General features: G+C 35.4%; 1 protein-coding gene across 2 annotated transcripts in view; it reads left to right on the forward strand.

The window, feature by feature from the left end:
* The first annotated feature begins 1,355 nt into the window (after positions 1 to 1,355).
* The window catches only part of ARL5A (ADP ribosylation factor like GTPase 5A), a 28,271-nt gene continuing 14,838 nt past the window's right edge, over positions 1,356 to 14,788 (forward strand). Inside the window, exons 1-4 of one of the 2 annotated variants that reach the window (XM_031960683.1) lie at positions 1,356 to 1,776; positions 8,131 to 8,194; positions 8,729 to 8,873; positions 9,721 to 9,804. In XM_031960683.1, the coding sequence (XP_031816543.1) occupies positions 1,731 to 1,776; positions 8,131 to 8,194; positions 8,729 to 8,873; positions 9,721 to 9,804 (339 nt within the window). In that variant the 5' untranslated portion in view covers positions 1,356 to 1,730. Of the gene's footprint in view, positions 1,777 to 8,130; positions 8,195 to 8,727; positions 8,874 to 9,720; positions 9,805 to 14,788 lie in introns of both variants that reach the window. The other variant, XM_003763852.4, reaches the window with a different exon arrangement.

Here is a 14,788-nt window from a genome sequence, read left to right on the forward strand (position 1 = left end):
AGAGAACAAAAGGCTGAAATATAGAGGACATTATAAAATTGAACTTAAATCTAAGGGCACAGAGGAAAACAGGTCCCAGGTAGTAAGACTGGTGAAATTGAAGGCTAGTTTTGGGAAGGATAAGGAGTAAGAAGAGATGAAAGGATAGAATCAGATAATAGACCTTCAAAGTTATGGACATATAACTAAGCAACTCTATGTGTGGCTGTGTAGTTTACTTAGGTAAGGATACATTTACAAATATAACTAACCAACTCTATGTGTGGCTGTGTAGTTTACTTATGTAAGGATACATTTACAAATATAACTAACCAACTCTATGTGTGGCTGTGTAGTTTACTTATGTAAGGTGCAGCTCATTGGAGTCGAGGTTGAAGAATCAAAGTGTTTAAAAAAATTAGAGGTCTGCAACAAATAAATTTAGGCCCCAAATATTAAGTGCGAATTTTGTAGCATAAAGTGCAAGTAGTGAATTCCAGGAGAACGGACGCCGGTGAAGTAAAGTAAGAGAGCTGACAGAGTGAGAATATATACAGTATCAGCATAGGGTTATATATATCCAAATAGTGCAAATTTCATAAATGTCCGAGGGACGCCCAGAAAGTTTGCAAGCTTCGAGGCTTCATGAATTAAAAAGCAATTCATAATCTGAATCCAAACCCGCAGGATAAGGATCCCTCGAGATAGACTTTATCCTTATTCCTAGCATGGTACAAGTAACCCCGGCTCAGCTACAGACCACAGATGATCTTCAGAGCTGGACTTTGTCATAATCTTTTATTGCATCGGTGGTGGTTGGTTGCAAAGGCAGCACTTTCCACTTCTTCAGGCGGCCTCTCTCCGAGGTTCGGGCAGAGGCTGGATGACCTCTGATCTGAAGGCGACTTTGGAGTCCCCGCCGCGGGACCAGGGCTGAGGCAAGGTGACCTCGAGATTGCGCCGTCTCACCAGGAGCTGCGGGCATTTTTTGGTATCTAGTAAATACCTGAGCGAAGGTGAGTCCGGAGTTCCAAGTTTTCTCCTTTATGACTCAAGGAATAAAAAGTCCTGCAAGGATTGCGTAGGGGAAGGGAGCTGCCAGCACTTGTCCAGACTCCGAGGGCGGGGGAGGCGGGGGAGGCGGGGGAGGGGAGGGGAGGCGGGGCTTTACTCTAGGCCCCAGTCCCGGGACTCAGGGAGCAAAGGCCCCACCCGAGACCGCCTGACCTTCCCCTCCCAGCAGGCGTTATGCAAATGACCTCCCCCAGTGAGTCTCTAGTACCTTTCCCTCCCTTTCGTCCCGCCCACTGCGCACGCGTCCTCCCATCCCTCTTCACACCCCGCCCCCTTCTGCCCCCTCTCGGCTGCGCTCCGCCCCACTCCGCCCCCGCTTTGTGGCCCCCAGGAGCTGCCGCCGTCGCCGGAGACCGGCGCTTGAGGGTGGGGAGAAGACGGGGGGAGGGGGGTGACGCTGGCCGGTGAGGCTCCTTCCCGACACGGCGGCGATGTCCGCGAGCCCGGAGCGTGCCGCGGCGGCAGCGGCGGGGCCTCATGCGCAGCGCGGCACCCTGGCCTTCGGCCTCCCTCCGGCTCCCGTAGAGCGGGCCGGTGGCAAGAGCAGTAGCTGCCGAGGCCGTGGAGTCTCTGGCTTGTCTTCCTCCTTTTCTTCCTCCTTCCCCTTGGCCGTCGGGTACTGAGCCGGGGGAGGGGAGGCGGCCTGAGTGGCCGGGGCGGGGGCTGCTGCTTTGAGGATGGGAATTCTCTTCACCAGGATATGGAGACTGTTCAATCACCAGGGTGAGAGACGGAGGGAGGAAGGGAGGCCCGAATTGGAGGGGAGACGGGAGGCGCCTAAGGGGAGGCGAAAGGGACATTTCCAGCCGCGGCGCCCGCGCGTACTCACTCCGGGGTAGGGGGGGTAGGGAACGTGGTTCCTTTAGAGCCGCCGGGGAAGCGCTCCAGGTGTCCCCTTGTCCCGTAGTTCCGATACCCACTGATCCGAGCCCTCTCTTCCCGTTAGCGATCGGGAGATGCTTCTTTGCATCTTCCACTATTCCTGACGTCCCTGCCCCCGAGCTTGTACGTATTTTCCTTGGCCAGGAATGTGATAGGAGGTGGAAAGGGGGGCGCTGGGGTCTCGTCTTCACATCTCCCCTTTCCCCCGAAGGATGACTAGGTTGCCACCCACCTGCCCAGGCTAGCGACACGTGCCGCCTTCCAACTTTTCTAATTGGAGTCTGGGTATGCGTGTGGGTTCCCTTAAAGTTACTCCCCTTTACCCCTGTAAAGCCCTATCGGGAGGAGCGAGAGAGGTTTTCTTAGTCTGCAAAACTTAAAGGATCCTGAGCTTCGCAGATCGTGAATGAGATACACTCCACGTCTATAGCTCTCCTCTGGAACTTTAGTTTCCTTCATTGGAAAACGATCGGTTTGGACTAAATCCTTCCAACTTGGAAAGGCTTTGATTGATGAGAGTCTTCTGTCTGTCTTTTGGATCAGCCTTTGGATATTTGTCAGGGACCCATGTCAAAAGTCTTACGGTTAAAGCTGTTTTTTGACGTCTGTGGTTATTAGATTTATGCTTTAGGTTAGGATCTCCTTTTAAGTATTATGAATGGTTGCCTGAAGGTACTTTTAAAGCATGAAAATATAATTTCGAATTAGTGATGTGTGTAATTCGTATTTCGAGATTTCGGCAACAGCAATATTGTGATATGAAAAGGTTCATGATTTCTCTTGGTGACAAAGTCATAGGTGCCCGATACCTACATTCATAATCGAAGGAAATAGTAAATTTTGGGAAGAACGGGTTTTTAATCATTTTGGTGTGGGGTCTTGGACCCCTTTGGCAAGCCTATGGATTCTTCATAGAGTCGTGTTCTCCCCTGCAATTAAAAAGTTACATAACATAATAAAGGAAATTAATTATGCTGAAAATGCAGTTATTATAGTATTTTGAAAAACAAAAAGTTCATGCACTCCAGTTTAAGAACAGCTTAAGAGTTAGGGGTTAGTAAAGTTAAAAATGTGATTTAAAAGTTCTTAAGTTCATAAATTCCAGGAAATTTATTTAGACCCTCTCCCCATGTTGAGAACCCCTGATTTAGTTCCCCCCCCCCAAATCTTTTTCAGAATTCAGAATTAATAGGTTTTTGGAACTATTGTGGTTATAAAAGTTACCAAATCAATTGCTTTCTATAATTAATGGCACTTCAAGTAAGTTTGTATAAGTCTATATTCTTTTGAAATAGATGAATATTTATTTGTATTTGTAAGACTTCAGGAATTATTATGAAACGTGAATATTGCCCTTTAAAATAGAGAAATGATTGACACTTTAATGTAAAGGTTCAGACAAAAATACAATGGGATTTTCCTAGTACTTTTTCTGTTTTTTAAGCCTGGTTTCCTGAGTCATCATTTATTCTATCAATAATTTATAGTGGCTCTTTTTGTGTACTGTTCATGGTGTTGTCATGTATCAAAGTTCTTAGGGTTACATTTGAATATGAAATGGTTTCTGTGATAAAAGTCACCACCCTAACTCCTCTTTTATGTTTCAACTCCCTAAAGAATATGATTGATAGGAGAGTTGTGCAACTTTTAATAGTTGTGTCCATCGTTTATTTAAGAAAAAAAAAAAAAGCAACTCTTGTTTCGAAGAACTACTTCAGACATATTCTAGTTGAAACTAAGGTATATCAAATTACATTCCCTTTCTACATTAGTATTTGCTTTAAAATAGTGAAAACTTGTCATGATTTTTATTAACTAATAGTATATACCAGGCAAGTTATTTTACCTCTTTAAAATTCAGTTTCCTTATTTGTTAAATATTGTTAAATATTATTTGTTAAATAAGGAAATTGAACTTAATGAACTTTTAGGTTTCTTTGAGCTCTAAAAATTTAATCTCCTTAAGATTTAGTTGCTCTCTTACCTGCCTTTTAAGGTCTATGGGCCAGAGCAGTTAATTTCTTGTATTATCTTCAAATTCTAGAATCTTTATCACATGATATTTTAGTAAAATCTACTGTGAATATTTGGAAATTTTGGTTCTTCATTTAATCTTGTACTATGCAATTTTGTAATTTTAATGAATATAAAAATTAGATTTTTGTGATGAAAAATAAGTTGTGCTTTTATCAATAATAAGTAATGCTTTAAAAACAAAATAATTTGATTCAGCAGGTATTTATAAGTACCCATTGTGGGCAACATACTATGTTAGACATTGTGCTGAACAAGAAAATTAGTTTTGTTAGACTTCATATATTTTTCAGCCTGGGACATTTTATGTGGCATTTGCATTATAAATGCAAGTACATAAGAATTTTGAGAAATAATCAGTAAGGTGTACATAATAAAAAGGCAAAGAATACCATCCTGTATGATTTAGACAGTCAAAATTTGGTAGAGGTTATTTTGTATATTATAGTGTTCATTAAAGATGAAATATCAAATCCATTTTTTTACTTGATCACCATATTTTAATTTTAAATATATAGAACCTTTGTTAATCCACTAGCTCCCTAATAGAATTGGGTATGTGAAAATCATATTTGTTTATATATCTCTTGTTGCTCCTTTAAAAAGGAGTTGAATTTCATCTATTAGGAATCATGAGTTTAGAAGTATATACTCGGTGAGTGGTTCCCAATAGGTTTCTGTTTTTGGCATACTTTTGACCTTACCTGATCTCTGCCCTTCATGAGAAAGTATACAAGTAAATGTAAAAAATAGTTTTTGTGGTGTTATAATCTATAATTTAAAGGCCAATTGTGTCTTATTTGTATAGGTAAAAGCATGTCTAAGAACTAAGGAAGAATTCTCTATGTGCAACACTTTAGCACCTTTTTTTTTTTTGCTGTAAATGGCACATTGTATTTTAAATTTTTTATTTGTATATATGTGTTTGAAAACATTTTCAAATTTTATGAGGAAGGCTAAATAACTTGCCCAAGACTTCATTATGAGCTTCTCTGACTTGAAAGCCAATTTTTCTTCAGTGTCGCTGCTTTTTGGGATCCTGATTCAGTCTTCTGCTTTATCTATTCCTTCAAACTTTGTCATTGCAAGTTTGATAAGCTTTCATTCATGGCACTGATAACATTGTATAGAATGTGGCCAAGTCAGATCCCTGTAGAACTCCATTGGAAACAAATTCTAGAGTGGTATTGATAATACTTGGGGCCCAGCTGTTCAGGTAGTTGTGAATGTACTCCTTTACAGTTATCTAACCCATTTTTCTCCATCTTATTCACAAAGATATTTTGAGATACTTTGTCAAAATACTTTGTTGAAATTCTTTGTGTGTGTTTTCCCTGGCTACTCATCTAATAATTCTGTCCAAAAAGTGAATTGAGATTAGTCTGTTATGACTTATTCTTGAGAAATACGTACTGGGGTAAGATGATTGTAATTTTTTAGAATTTAAAATAATTTTCAAATTAAGCATTATTCTTGTCCTCCATTCTTATAACAAATACAAATGATATTGTAAAAACAATGTTAAACTTCTTGAGTTATTTTCCTTTCTAAATGGTCGTAAATTCATTTATCATATTTGTCAGAATGCATTCTAGCATTTTACTTTGAATTGCCTTGAATTGAGGTCGTGTCATTTGAAAAAATCTTTCCCTTTTTGAAAATTACATTTTTTTTCCAATTCTATAGTGCAGACAAGGTTGCAGTCAGATCTAACTTATCTGCTTGCATTAAAATCTCTACTCCCTTAAGTTATCCTTAATTGACATCTAGGCATCTGAAGCCATGAATATTGTTACTGTTACTCACCTTGGTTTTCTTCATTGGTATTGATATATGTAATTTATAGCAGACTTAGTAAATGAATATAGCTAATTTTCTCTTGTTCCACCATTTTTAGTTTTAAGTCTGATAATTATATTCACAAGCATCCATTAAGCTCCTTCTGTGTGCCAAATATTATTCTGGAGACAAGAGTCTCTATCCTAAAGGAGCCTACATTCTAGCAGGAGAAACAACATGTGCATATATAAATACATTCAAAATAAGAACTAGTATATATTCTTATATATGAAGCCTCTTTATGAAAATCCAGATTTTGTAGTCCAACATTACCATCTAAGTATATGAGATTTTGGATCCAGATACAAACTGGGAATTTGGTATAGGGATTCTTAGAAGCTGGTAATAAATGAAACTGATGGAGATGTTATGAGAAGAGGACACTTGGGACATCTTCACAGCATTTGACTAAAGTGTTAGCATGTTAGTTGGGAAATTAGCTAACAGTCCAGCAAAGCCTATCTTTAAATTCTTTCAGCATCCTAGGATTTAGTTTGTCTTCTCCTTTGATCTTTTGCCCTCAAGTACTTTTTAAGTTCTTTTTTTTTCTTAGTATTCATCCTAAGCCTCTGGATGTTCATATTCCTGACTTTCTTGTAGATCTGTACCACTTTTGCTTTCATCTTCACTTTGCTCTTACCTTGTACATACCACTTTATCCTTACTCAGTTTTTCATTTTTCATAAGAAACATTTTTGTTAGTGTTAGAGTTTCTTGAGACACTTTTATCTCACCTTGATCAACATCTGAAGAATTTTAGATTGTTCTTTCTTAAATCTTATAAAATATGCCTTCTACATATCTAAAGTGTGTGTATGGTGGAGAGAAGAGAGGGCATAATAAGGGAATTTTTTCCACATTATTAAGAAAAAACTTGGTAATATTTAATGTAGTCCAGAAGTTGAATAGGCTGTTGATCTATGGAAATATATTATGAGCAAAGGTACACAAGGCTGGAAGACTTGTATTTGTAGGGATGGTAAATAATTAATATTGTTGGGGTAGATAGTTCATGAAGGACACAAGTGGGAAATGAGGCAGGAAAATCAAATTGAGGAAGGTTTTAGTTGTGATTTGAATTTCTCACATTCTGTTTCCTAAATTCTCCAGTTGTTTTCACATTCATCTACTTGTTTACTTAGGTAGAAAGACCATGGTTTATCCATATATTCCTTAAAGCAAATTGATGAAGAGTCAAGAGAGATAGGGAGTAGGATAAACTTAGAAAAAGATGGATGTAGTTAGGAAGTACTGATTATGGCATTTTTTTCCCTTTTAAAAACAGATGATAGTCTGTAAAACTGTAAACACTAAATATTGTGTAATTGTAGCTGGTCCAAACATTAATATGATCTAGAAGTGAAGCTCACATAATTGACTATATAGCATCTGAAGAAACAAAATTTTATCAAGTTGCTTATATCATTATCTTGTAATTATCACTGTTGTCATCTACTAGTACTGTTCTTTCTTCTCCCGGCCCCCAAGAAACACATATTTCCAGGATCTACTTCTAGATAATTTCAGTACTCCCGCTCATGTTTTTTCTGTCTTTGATCTCTCTTATTTTAATCTTCTGAGACTTCAACATCTATACTTCTCCATTATTCTACTTCTTAAAATTCCACTGGCCCTCATTTTCATTCTGTATCAGCTTGAGAGGCTAATTCCTTTGGAATTGGCCCAGATCTACTGTAAAATCTATACAATGCATCCTATATCTATTAATGCAGTTAAAACCAAATTAGCTTACTGGATGTGTTATGCTATCGATATATATTGAACTTTAAGTCCACTTAACTAATAAGACATTATCTATTGTCTACTCTAGTAGAGTTATTCCAGTATTGTCTATCATGCAAAAGAGTATTAGTCCTTGCTAGTGAAAGAAATACAATTTGAATCAAGAATGTCTGGGTTCAAGTTTTAGACTTGTACTTACTGTGTATATTCTTGGAAAAGTCACTGGTTCTTCATTTGTGGAATAGTGGGTTGAACTAGATAGATAATTTTTAAGGCCTCTTCCTCCCCAAGCCCTGTGAATATTTTATGTCCCTGATAGAACTGGAATTTTATGACTGGATAAGCAGATGACATTTAATTTCAGTAACACTTTATTTTATACTTACTTTGTCATTAGGGACCAGACAGTGAACCTATACTAACTTGGTGAATTTGTTTCAAGTCAGCTCTGTTTGTAATATAATACATCTGAAATTTCAGCAGGGTAAAGATAGAAGTCTATAAGAAAAATATGAACTCTGATCTTTCTTACTTTGCATTCTTTATCCATCTATTTTATTGGTATTATTTTTATTTCAGAGCACAAAGTTATCATTGTTGGTCTGGATAATGCAGGGAAAACCACCATTCTTTACCAATTGTAAGTATTCATTAAGTTTATTTTAAAAGAAAATTCAGTTCTGACTGATTATGTTCCTTGTCTGGGTGATTTATAATTAAGGAAAGCAAAAACTAAATTACCTGAAATTTAAGTTGTCCTATAGAGAGGAAGACTGCACTCTGGTTCTAAATAAGGAATCAAGTTCCAAGTTTCAATTTTCAGCTCTGGCATTTATTCATATATTAGGGATGCCATTATGTTTTTCTATATGTCATTTTTTAAACCAATGTCAACTAGAAAAAAATCAGTTGTCTGAAGTCACAGAATTTCTAGTAAATAATCTACCATGTGTTTTCTAAAAGTTCTCTACAAATAACTCTTTGTAGTTAAGAAATACTTTCTCTTATACCTTTGTGGTTGGTGGGATTTGGAGACATAAAATATGAAGGGAATTCATAACATTGTCAGGTTCTATTTATTGCTTAGTAGAGAAATTCGGAGAATCAGCCAGCAGTACTGTCTAATTATGATATGATGGATTGATTTTTTTTTTTACCCCCCCCCCCCCCCCCAAGTTATGAATGAAGTTGTACACACATCTCCTACTATAGGAAGTAATGTAGAAGAAATAGTAGTTAATAATACACGTTTCCTGATGTGGGATATTGGTGGTCAAGAATCTCTTCGTTCTTCGTGGAATACTTACTATACTAACACTGAGGTAATCCTTAACTATATAGTGAAACTTCTTTTAACTAGATGCTTGGGGAGATAGAACACTATGGTTTACTGAAGTAATACCAATCCTTGGTAGTCAAAAGGGGCTAATATGACTATAAGAAGATAAATATTATGAAGCAGTGTAGGATATAGTGAATAGAGCGATTCTGAACTTTGTCAGGAAGACATAGGTCTGAATCCTGAATTTTATTTAAGGTAAATTATTTAACTTCCTCCAGCACTTCATTTATAAAATAGGGTTGGTGATCTCTCTAACCTTCATGGGGTTGTCATGAGATTCAAATGAGATGACATATATAAAGAATTTTTTGAACCTTAAAATGCTAAACAAAAGTCAAATGTGTGTGTTTTTATATAGATGCAGAATGATTCTTTTAACAGTTATTGCCTCAGTATATGGTAGAGACGTGATTTATTCATCTGGCCACTATTTGCACTTTGGTGTTTTTCAGTCTTAGACCTGGGATTTCATTGATATAAAGAACTTAGAGTGAGAAATCCTTCCCAAAAGCAACAATACTTTTACAGTGCTTTATTCAATAGTTGGCAATTATATAAGATTTTAAAGTTTGCAAAATTCTTTAGCTATAGTTACCCACTTGATCCTCACTGATACAGTAGTTGCTTTATCTCTTGTCTCACAGCTGAGGAAACTGCAGCTGAGAACAGAAATCATGACTTGTCCATGTGGCTTGTGAATGTCTAAAGTGGGATTCACATTCAGTTCCTTCTCATTTTCAAGTTCAGTACTTGAACTACTTTGTAATGCATTTTATGAGATTTAAAGGATTCACTATGTGATTACTAATGATTTTTTTTAAATTTAGTTTGTCATTGTTGTTGTGGACAGTACAGACCGAGAGAGGATTTCTGTAACTAGAGAAGAACTCTATAAAATGTTAGCACATGAAGTAAGTAATATATATTTTTTTAATATTTGTATATGTCATTGATTGATATTTGTTCCTTCTACTTTCCTATGTTGTTGAGTTCTCCTTTGAATGCAGTTCAGAAAAAAAACTCCCTCTTAAAACAATATTGGCCAGCCATGCTATTTAGTCTTTGCTGTTTCTCAAATTAGAAGTGGAACTGATGGACAACAGAAACGTTTGGGAGAATAATAGTGTTCTGTTGTACTTCTCCCAAGTGTTTGGGACAGGTCTGGTTTATAGAAAGCAGAGAACAATAGGAAGTTTGGGATATAGATTGCTGTTCACTTGTTTTTAGTCCTGTCCAACTCTTCAAAACCCCATTTGAGTTTTTTTGGGTAGAGATACTGAAATGGTTTACCATTTCCTCTTCCAGCTCATTTTACAAATGAGGAAACTGAGATATGAGGTTAAGTGGCTTGTTCAAGTCACATAGCTAGTTAGTATCTGAGGCTAGATTTGAACTCGGGTCTTTCTGACTCTATTCTATCTATTTTGCCACCTTAACTGCTTTTTGTTAAGTATTAACCATGTGCTGGACAATGTGTTGGGACAACTAATCGTGTGATATAGCAGTCCTTGTTTTCCAGAAATTCACATTCTGATTGGAGAAGACTATTCATGCTCATCTAGTGCGTAAATGCAAAGCCTGATGAACCTTGGAGACATTGACAAAACCAATGGCAATACTTAAGTTAGATGATTGGAAAAGGGGAAAGATACTATTGGGATCCATATTTATGAGATTCAAGATCAGCCATTAGCGAAATTATCTGTTTTGGTTCTGACCTTGAGAGCCAGGTGGTGGTCCCTAGGTAGAGAATGTTTGGAGTGAAATTGTTGGGAGAATCTTAGACTTATGTGATATTATTGAAGAATTTCAGTTATTTGTGGCCAGTATTTTCCATTCTTTCTCTTGAACGTAGTCCTGATTCTTCTGCTGATTGAGTTAGGATTCTTCAGGGAAAAAAAAAAAATTTTTTTCAGGAAAATAGTTTCCTAAGGAAACTACACATGGGATTGTAAGGCCTTCCCTTGTTATACCTACTTGTTAATTTTCAGTTTAGAAAATATCAGGTGAACATTATATTGAGAGCCACTTTCTTGTTGCATTACATATTTTACGCAACTTCAAAGAGCTGTTCCTTGTTATATTTCATGGAATATTAAAAAATTTTTAAAGAACTCTAAATATGTTTAAGGAATTTTTTTCAAGAATTTTAACTGAAAAGCATACTATGATATAAAATTATAATGTGTGTAGAGATGCCTATCCAAAGTGAAGACGTTATTTTTCAATAATTTTTCATTTGGGTAACCCAACCTAATCCTTATTTGATGGTGATTAATGTTATAGGAAAAATAATGTTATTGGGAAAAAAAAAACCTTTAATATGTATAAGAAAAAAGGCAACCACCTTAGTTTCACATTTGGATGAAGAAATTGAAATTTCTAATAAGGAAATTTCAAATTTCTTACTAAAAAAGATTTTTATTAAAAAAAATTTGTGATAGAGAGGAATAATGATGAAAGCATTTTATAAAATGCAGTAAATGTTTTTTTAGAATATGAGCTAGTAGTATAAAAGAAACTAAAACAGCAACTTTTGTAAGTAAATATGAGACCTTCAAAAAACAGATTTTCTCAAAAGGCTTTATTCCATTTACAAAAATGTTTGTAACTACTTTGATGCATATTCATGGGATGTAGCACATAATAGGATAGCACATAAACATTGGAACTTTACAGTAAAGGCAAATCTTTGAAAGGAAATATAATATTAAATTTATAGTAAAGGCAAATCTTTGAAAGGAAATATAAAAAATATTAATGACTACAAGGTAAGAATCAATAGCGTTTATCTACAAAGTTTCTGATTGTTGTTGAAATATTAGTGTATGCATATTAATACATACATAGTATATATATTTTTCTCCTGCTTTAGCTCTCTTATTAAAAAAAATACTAAAAAAGATACTTAAAATATTAGATTGTTTTTCACAACCATCCCTAGTAACCATGATATAGTACAAACTAAGTTATTCTGTACAATCCTGTTTTCATGGTATATTTTGCCTGTTTTGTCATCAGTCACTGTCCTATAGGAACAAAAAGCAATATTTCTGTATTGTTTTCTTTGTTTGGATGTCAACAAAAAGAAAACCCTTTCCCCAGAAGTATAAAAAAAGAATGAGAAAATTTGTGAGACATACCTCAAAAATAAAATAGCAGTAAAGGGAGGAAAGTAGTTTGAGGCTAGAAGAAGTACTTGGGTTGAAAAGAATATGAAGGCCAAGACGAGTGAAGAAGGGGGAGATGAAGATGAGAAAGAGATGGGAAACAGGAAAAATAGAGAAAAATAAACAGGAGATAGTGTTTCATATTAAGAAAAATTGTTCATAGTCCCCTATTTTTAATTAGTGTTTGATTATAATAATGTTTTAATTTCTGTGCAAAAAAGATTATTCAGGAATATAGGCCTAGAGGAAACTTTAAATATGAAACAAATTCTTTACATTTCTAGATGGAACCTTCAAATTAGTTAATTTCTCAATCTCCATACTATGAATAGAATGTCCTCCTTTCTCTTTCCTGCTGCCTCTTAGAATCATGAACTTTCTTCAAAATACATTTCAGGTGTGACCTTTCTATAAGAGGCCTTTCCTGAAACCTCTTTTCCTGGTCCTGTTTGTTATCATTATCTTCTTGAAATTTCTTTTGTTTTTATGCTCGTTCACACTGTATTTCTACAGCTAAAATACAGACTTCTTGAGGCAATAGTTTTGTTTTTGTCTTTGTATTCTCAGAGATCAGTACAGTGTCTAAGAATTTAGAGACTTAAGAGTTTTATTCTATAAGGTATGCAAAGTAACATTGAAGTATTAACTTTAAAAGTTCTTTACAAATCAATTTAGTTTAAAACCTTATAATCTTTTTTTAAAAATAGCTTTTTACTTACAAAACATAATGCATGGGTAATTTTTTAACATTGACCCTTGCAAAAACTTCTGTCTCAACTTTTCCTCTCCTTCTCTCCACCCTCTCTCCTAGATGGCAGGTAGTCCCATACATGTTAAATATGTTAAAATATGTTAAATATAATATGTATACATAACATAAAGTATATGTTAAATACAATATATGTATACATATTTATAGTTATCTTGCTGCACAAGAAAGATTGGATTTAGAAAGAAGGTAAAAATAACCTGAGAAGAAAAAACAAAATTGCAAGCAAACAATAACAGAAAGAGTGGAAATGTTATGTTGTGGTCCATACTCATTTCCCAGTGTTGTTTCTCTGGGTGTAGCTAGTTATGTTCATTACAGATCAATCAGAACTGATTTGGATCCTCTCATTGCTGAAGTGAGCCACATCCATCAGAATTAATCATCATATATAGTATTGTTGTTGAAGTATATAATGATCTCCTGGTTCTGCTCATTTCAATTAGCATCAGTTCATGTATGTCTCTCCAAACCTCTCTGTATTCATCCTGCTGGTCATTTCTTATAGAACAATAATATTCCATAACATTCATATACAACAGTTTATTCAGCTATTCTCCAATTAATGGGCATCCATTCAATTTCCAGTTTCTAGCCACTGTGAAAAGGGCTGCCACAAACATTTTTACATATATAGGTCCCTTTCTCTTTTTCAATATATCTTTGGAATATAAGCCCAGTAATAACACTGCTGGATCAAAGGGCATGCAGAGTTTGATGACTTTTTTAGTACAGTTCTAAATTGTTCTCCAGAATGGTTGGATCCGTTCACAACTCCACCAACAATGCATCAGTGTCCCACGTCCCCTCCAACATTCATCATTATCTTTTCCTGTCATCTTAGCCAATCTGAGAGCTGTGTAGTGGTATCTCAGAGTTATTTTAATTTGCATTTCTTATAGAACAATAGTGTTCCATTACATTCATATACCATAACTTTTTCAACCATTCCTCAGTTGATGGGCATCTACTTATTTTCCAGTTCTTTGCCAGTAGAAAAATAGCTTCTACAAACATTTTTGCAAATGTGGATCTTTTCCCCTTCTTTATGATCTCTTTAGATAAGACTATATAGTAGCACTGTTGGATCAAAAGGTGTGCAGAATTTTATAGCTTTTTGGGCATAGTTCCAAATTGGTCTCCAGATTGGCTGGATGAATTCAGATATCTCCCAACAATACATTGTTTCCTATTTTGCCCACATCGCCTCCAACATTTATCATTATCTTTTCCTGCCATCTTAATCAATCTTATAGGTGTAAGGTGATATCTCAAGGGTTGTTTAATTTGTATTTCTCTTAAGTGATTTAGAGCATTTTTTCAGGTGACTATAGATGGGTTTATGTTCTTCATCTGAAAACTGTTCATCTCTTTTGATCATTTATCCATTTGGGAATGACTTGTATTCTTATAAATTTGAATCCATTCTCTACATTTTAGACATGGGGACTTGTATCAGAAACATTGACTGTAAAAATTGTTTCCCAGCTTCTTGCTTCCTTTCTAATCTTGGCTGCCTTGATTTTGAAACCCCAATTATTTAATTACTAAAGAAATTTCTCCTACACTTCACTTTCCTCTGTTATTTAAATTCATTACTAATGTAATTTAGAATGAGTAAGATATACAGTTATAAAACAAGCAACCAAATAATATCTTTTCATAATGTTATATAGGAAAGTAAGCTAATAGTCTTTTTCTTCTGATTAATTATGTTTATATTAAGAGAAGGTTTCTGTAATATTCAAATCTGACTTGGTAAAATGAGTTGTTATTAATTAACAAACTGCTATTCAAGTAAAAGAGGCAAACCAAATAGTCTTGTGTAGAAAACAGAATTTTTCTTATTTACCATCATCTTTCTGTTTAGATACTTTAACAAATCATTAATTTTGAAGTCACTACCTAATATTCTTGTTAACAAATTTCATAATATTCTTCACTGGCAAGTTTTCT

The sequence above is a fragment of the Sarcophilus harrisii genome, chromosome 3, assembly GCF_902635505.1.
Source record: "Sarcophilus harrisii chromosome 3, mSarHar1.11, whole genome shotgun sequence".
Classification (NCBI taxonomy): Eukaryota; Metazoa; Chordata; class Mammalia; order Dasyuromorphia; family Dasyuridae; genus Sarcophilus; species Sarcophilus harrisii.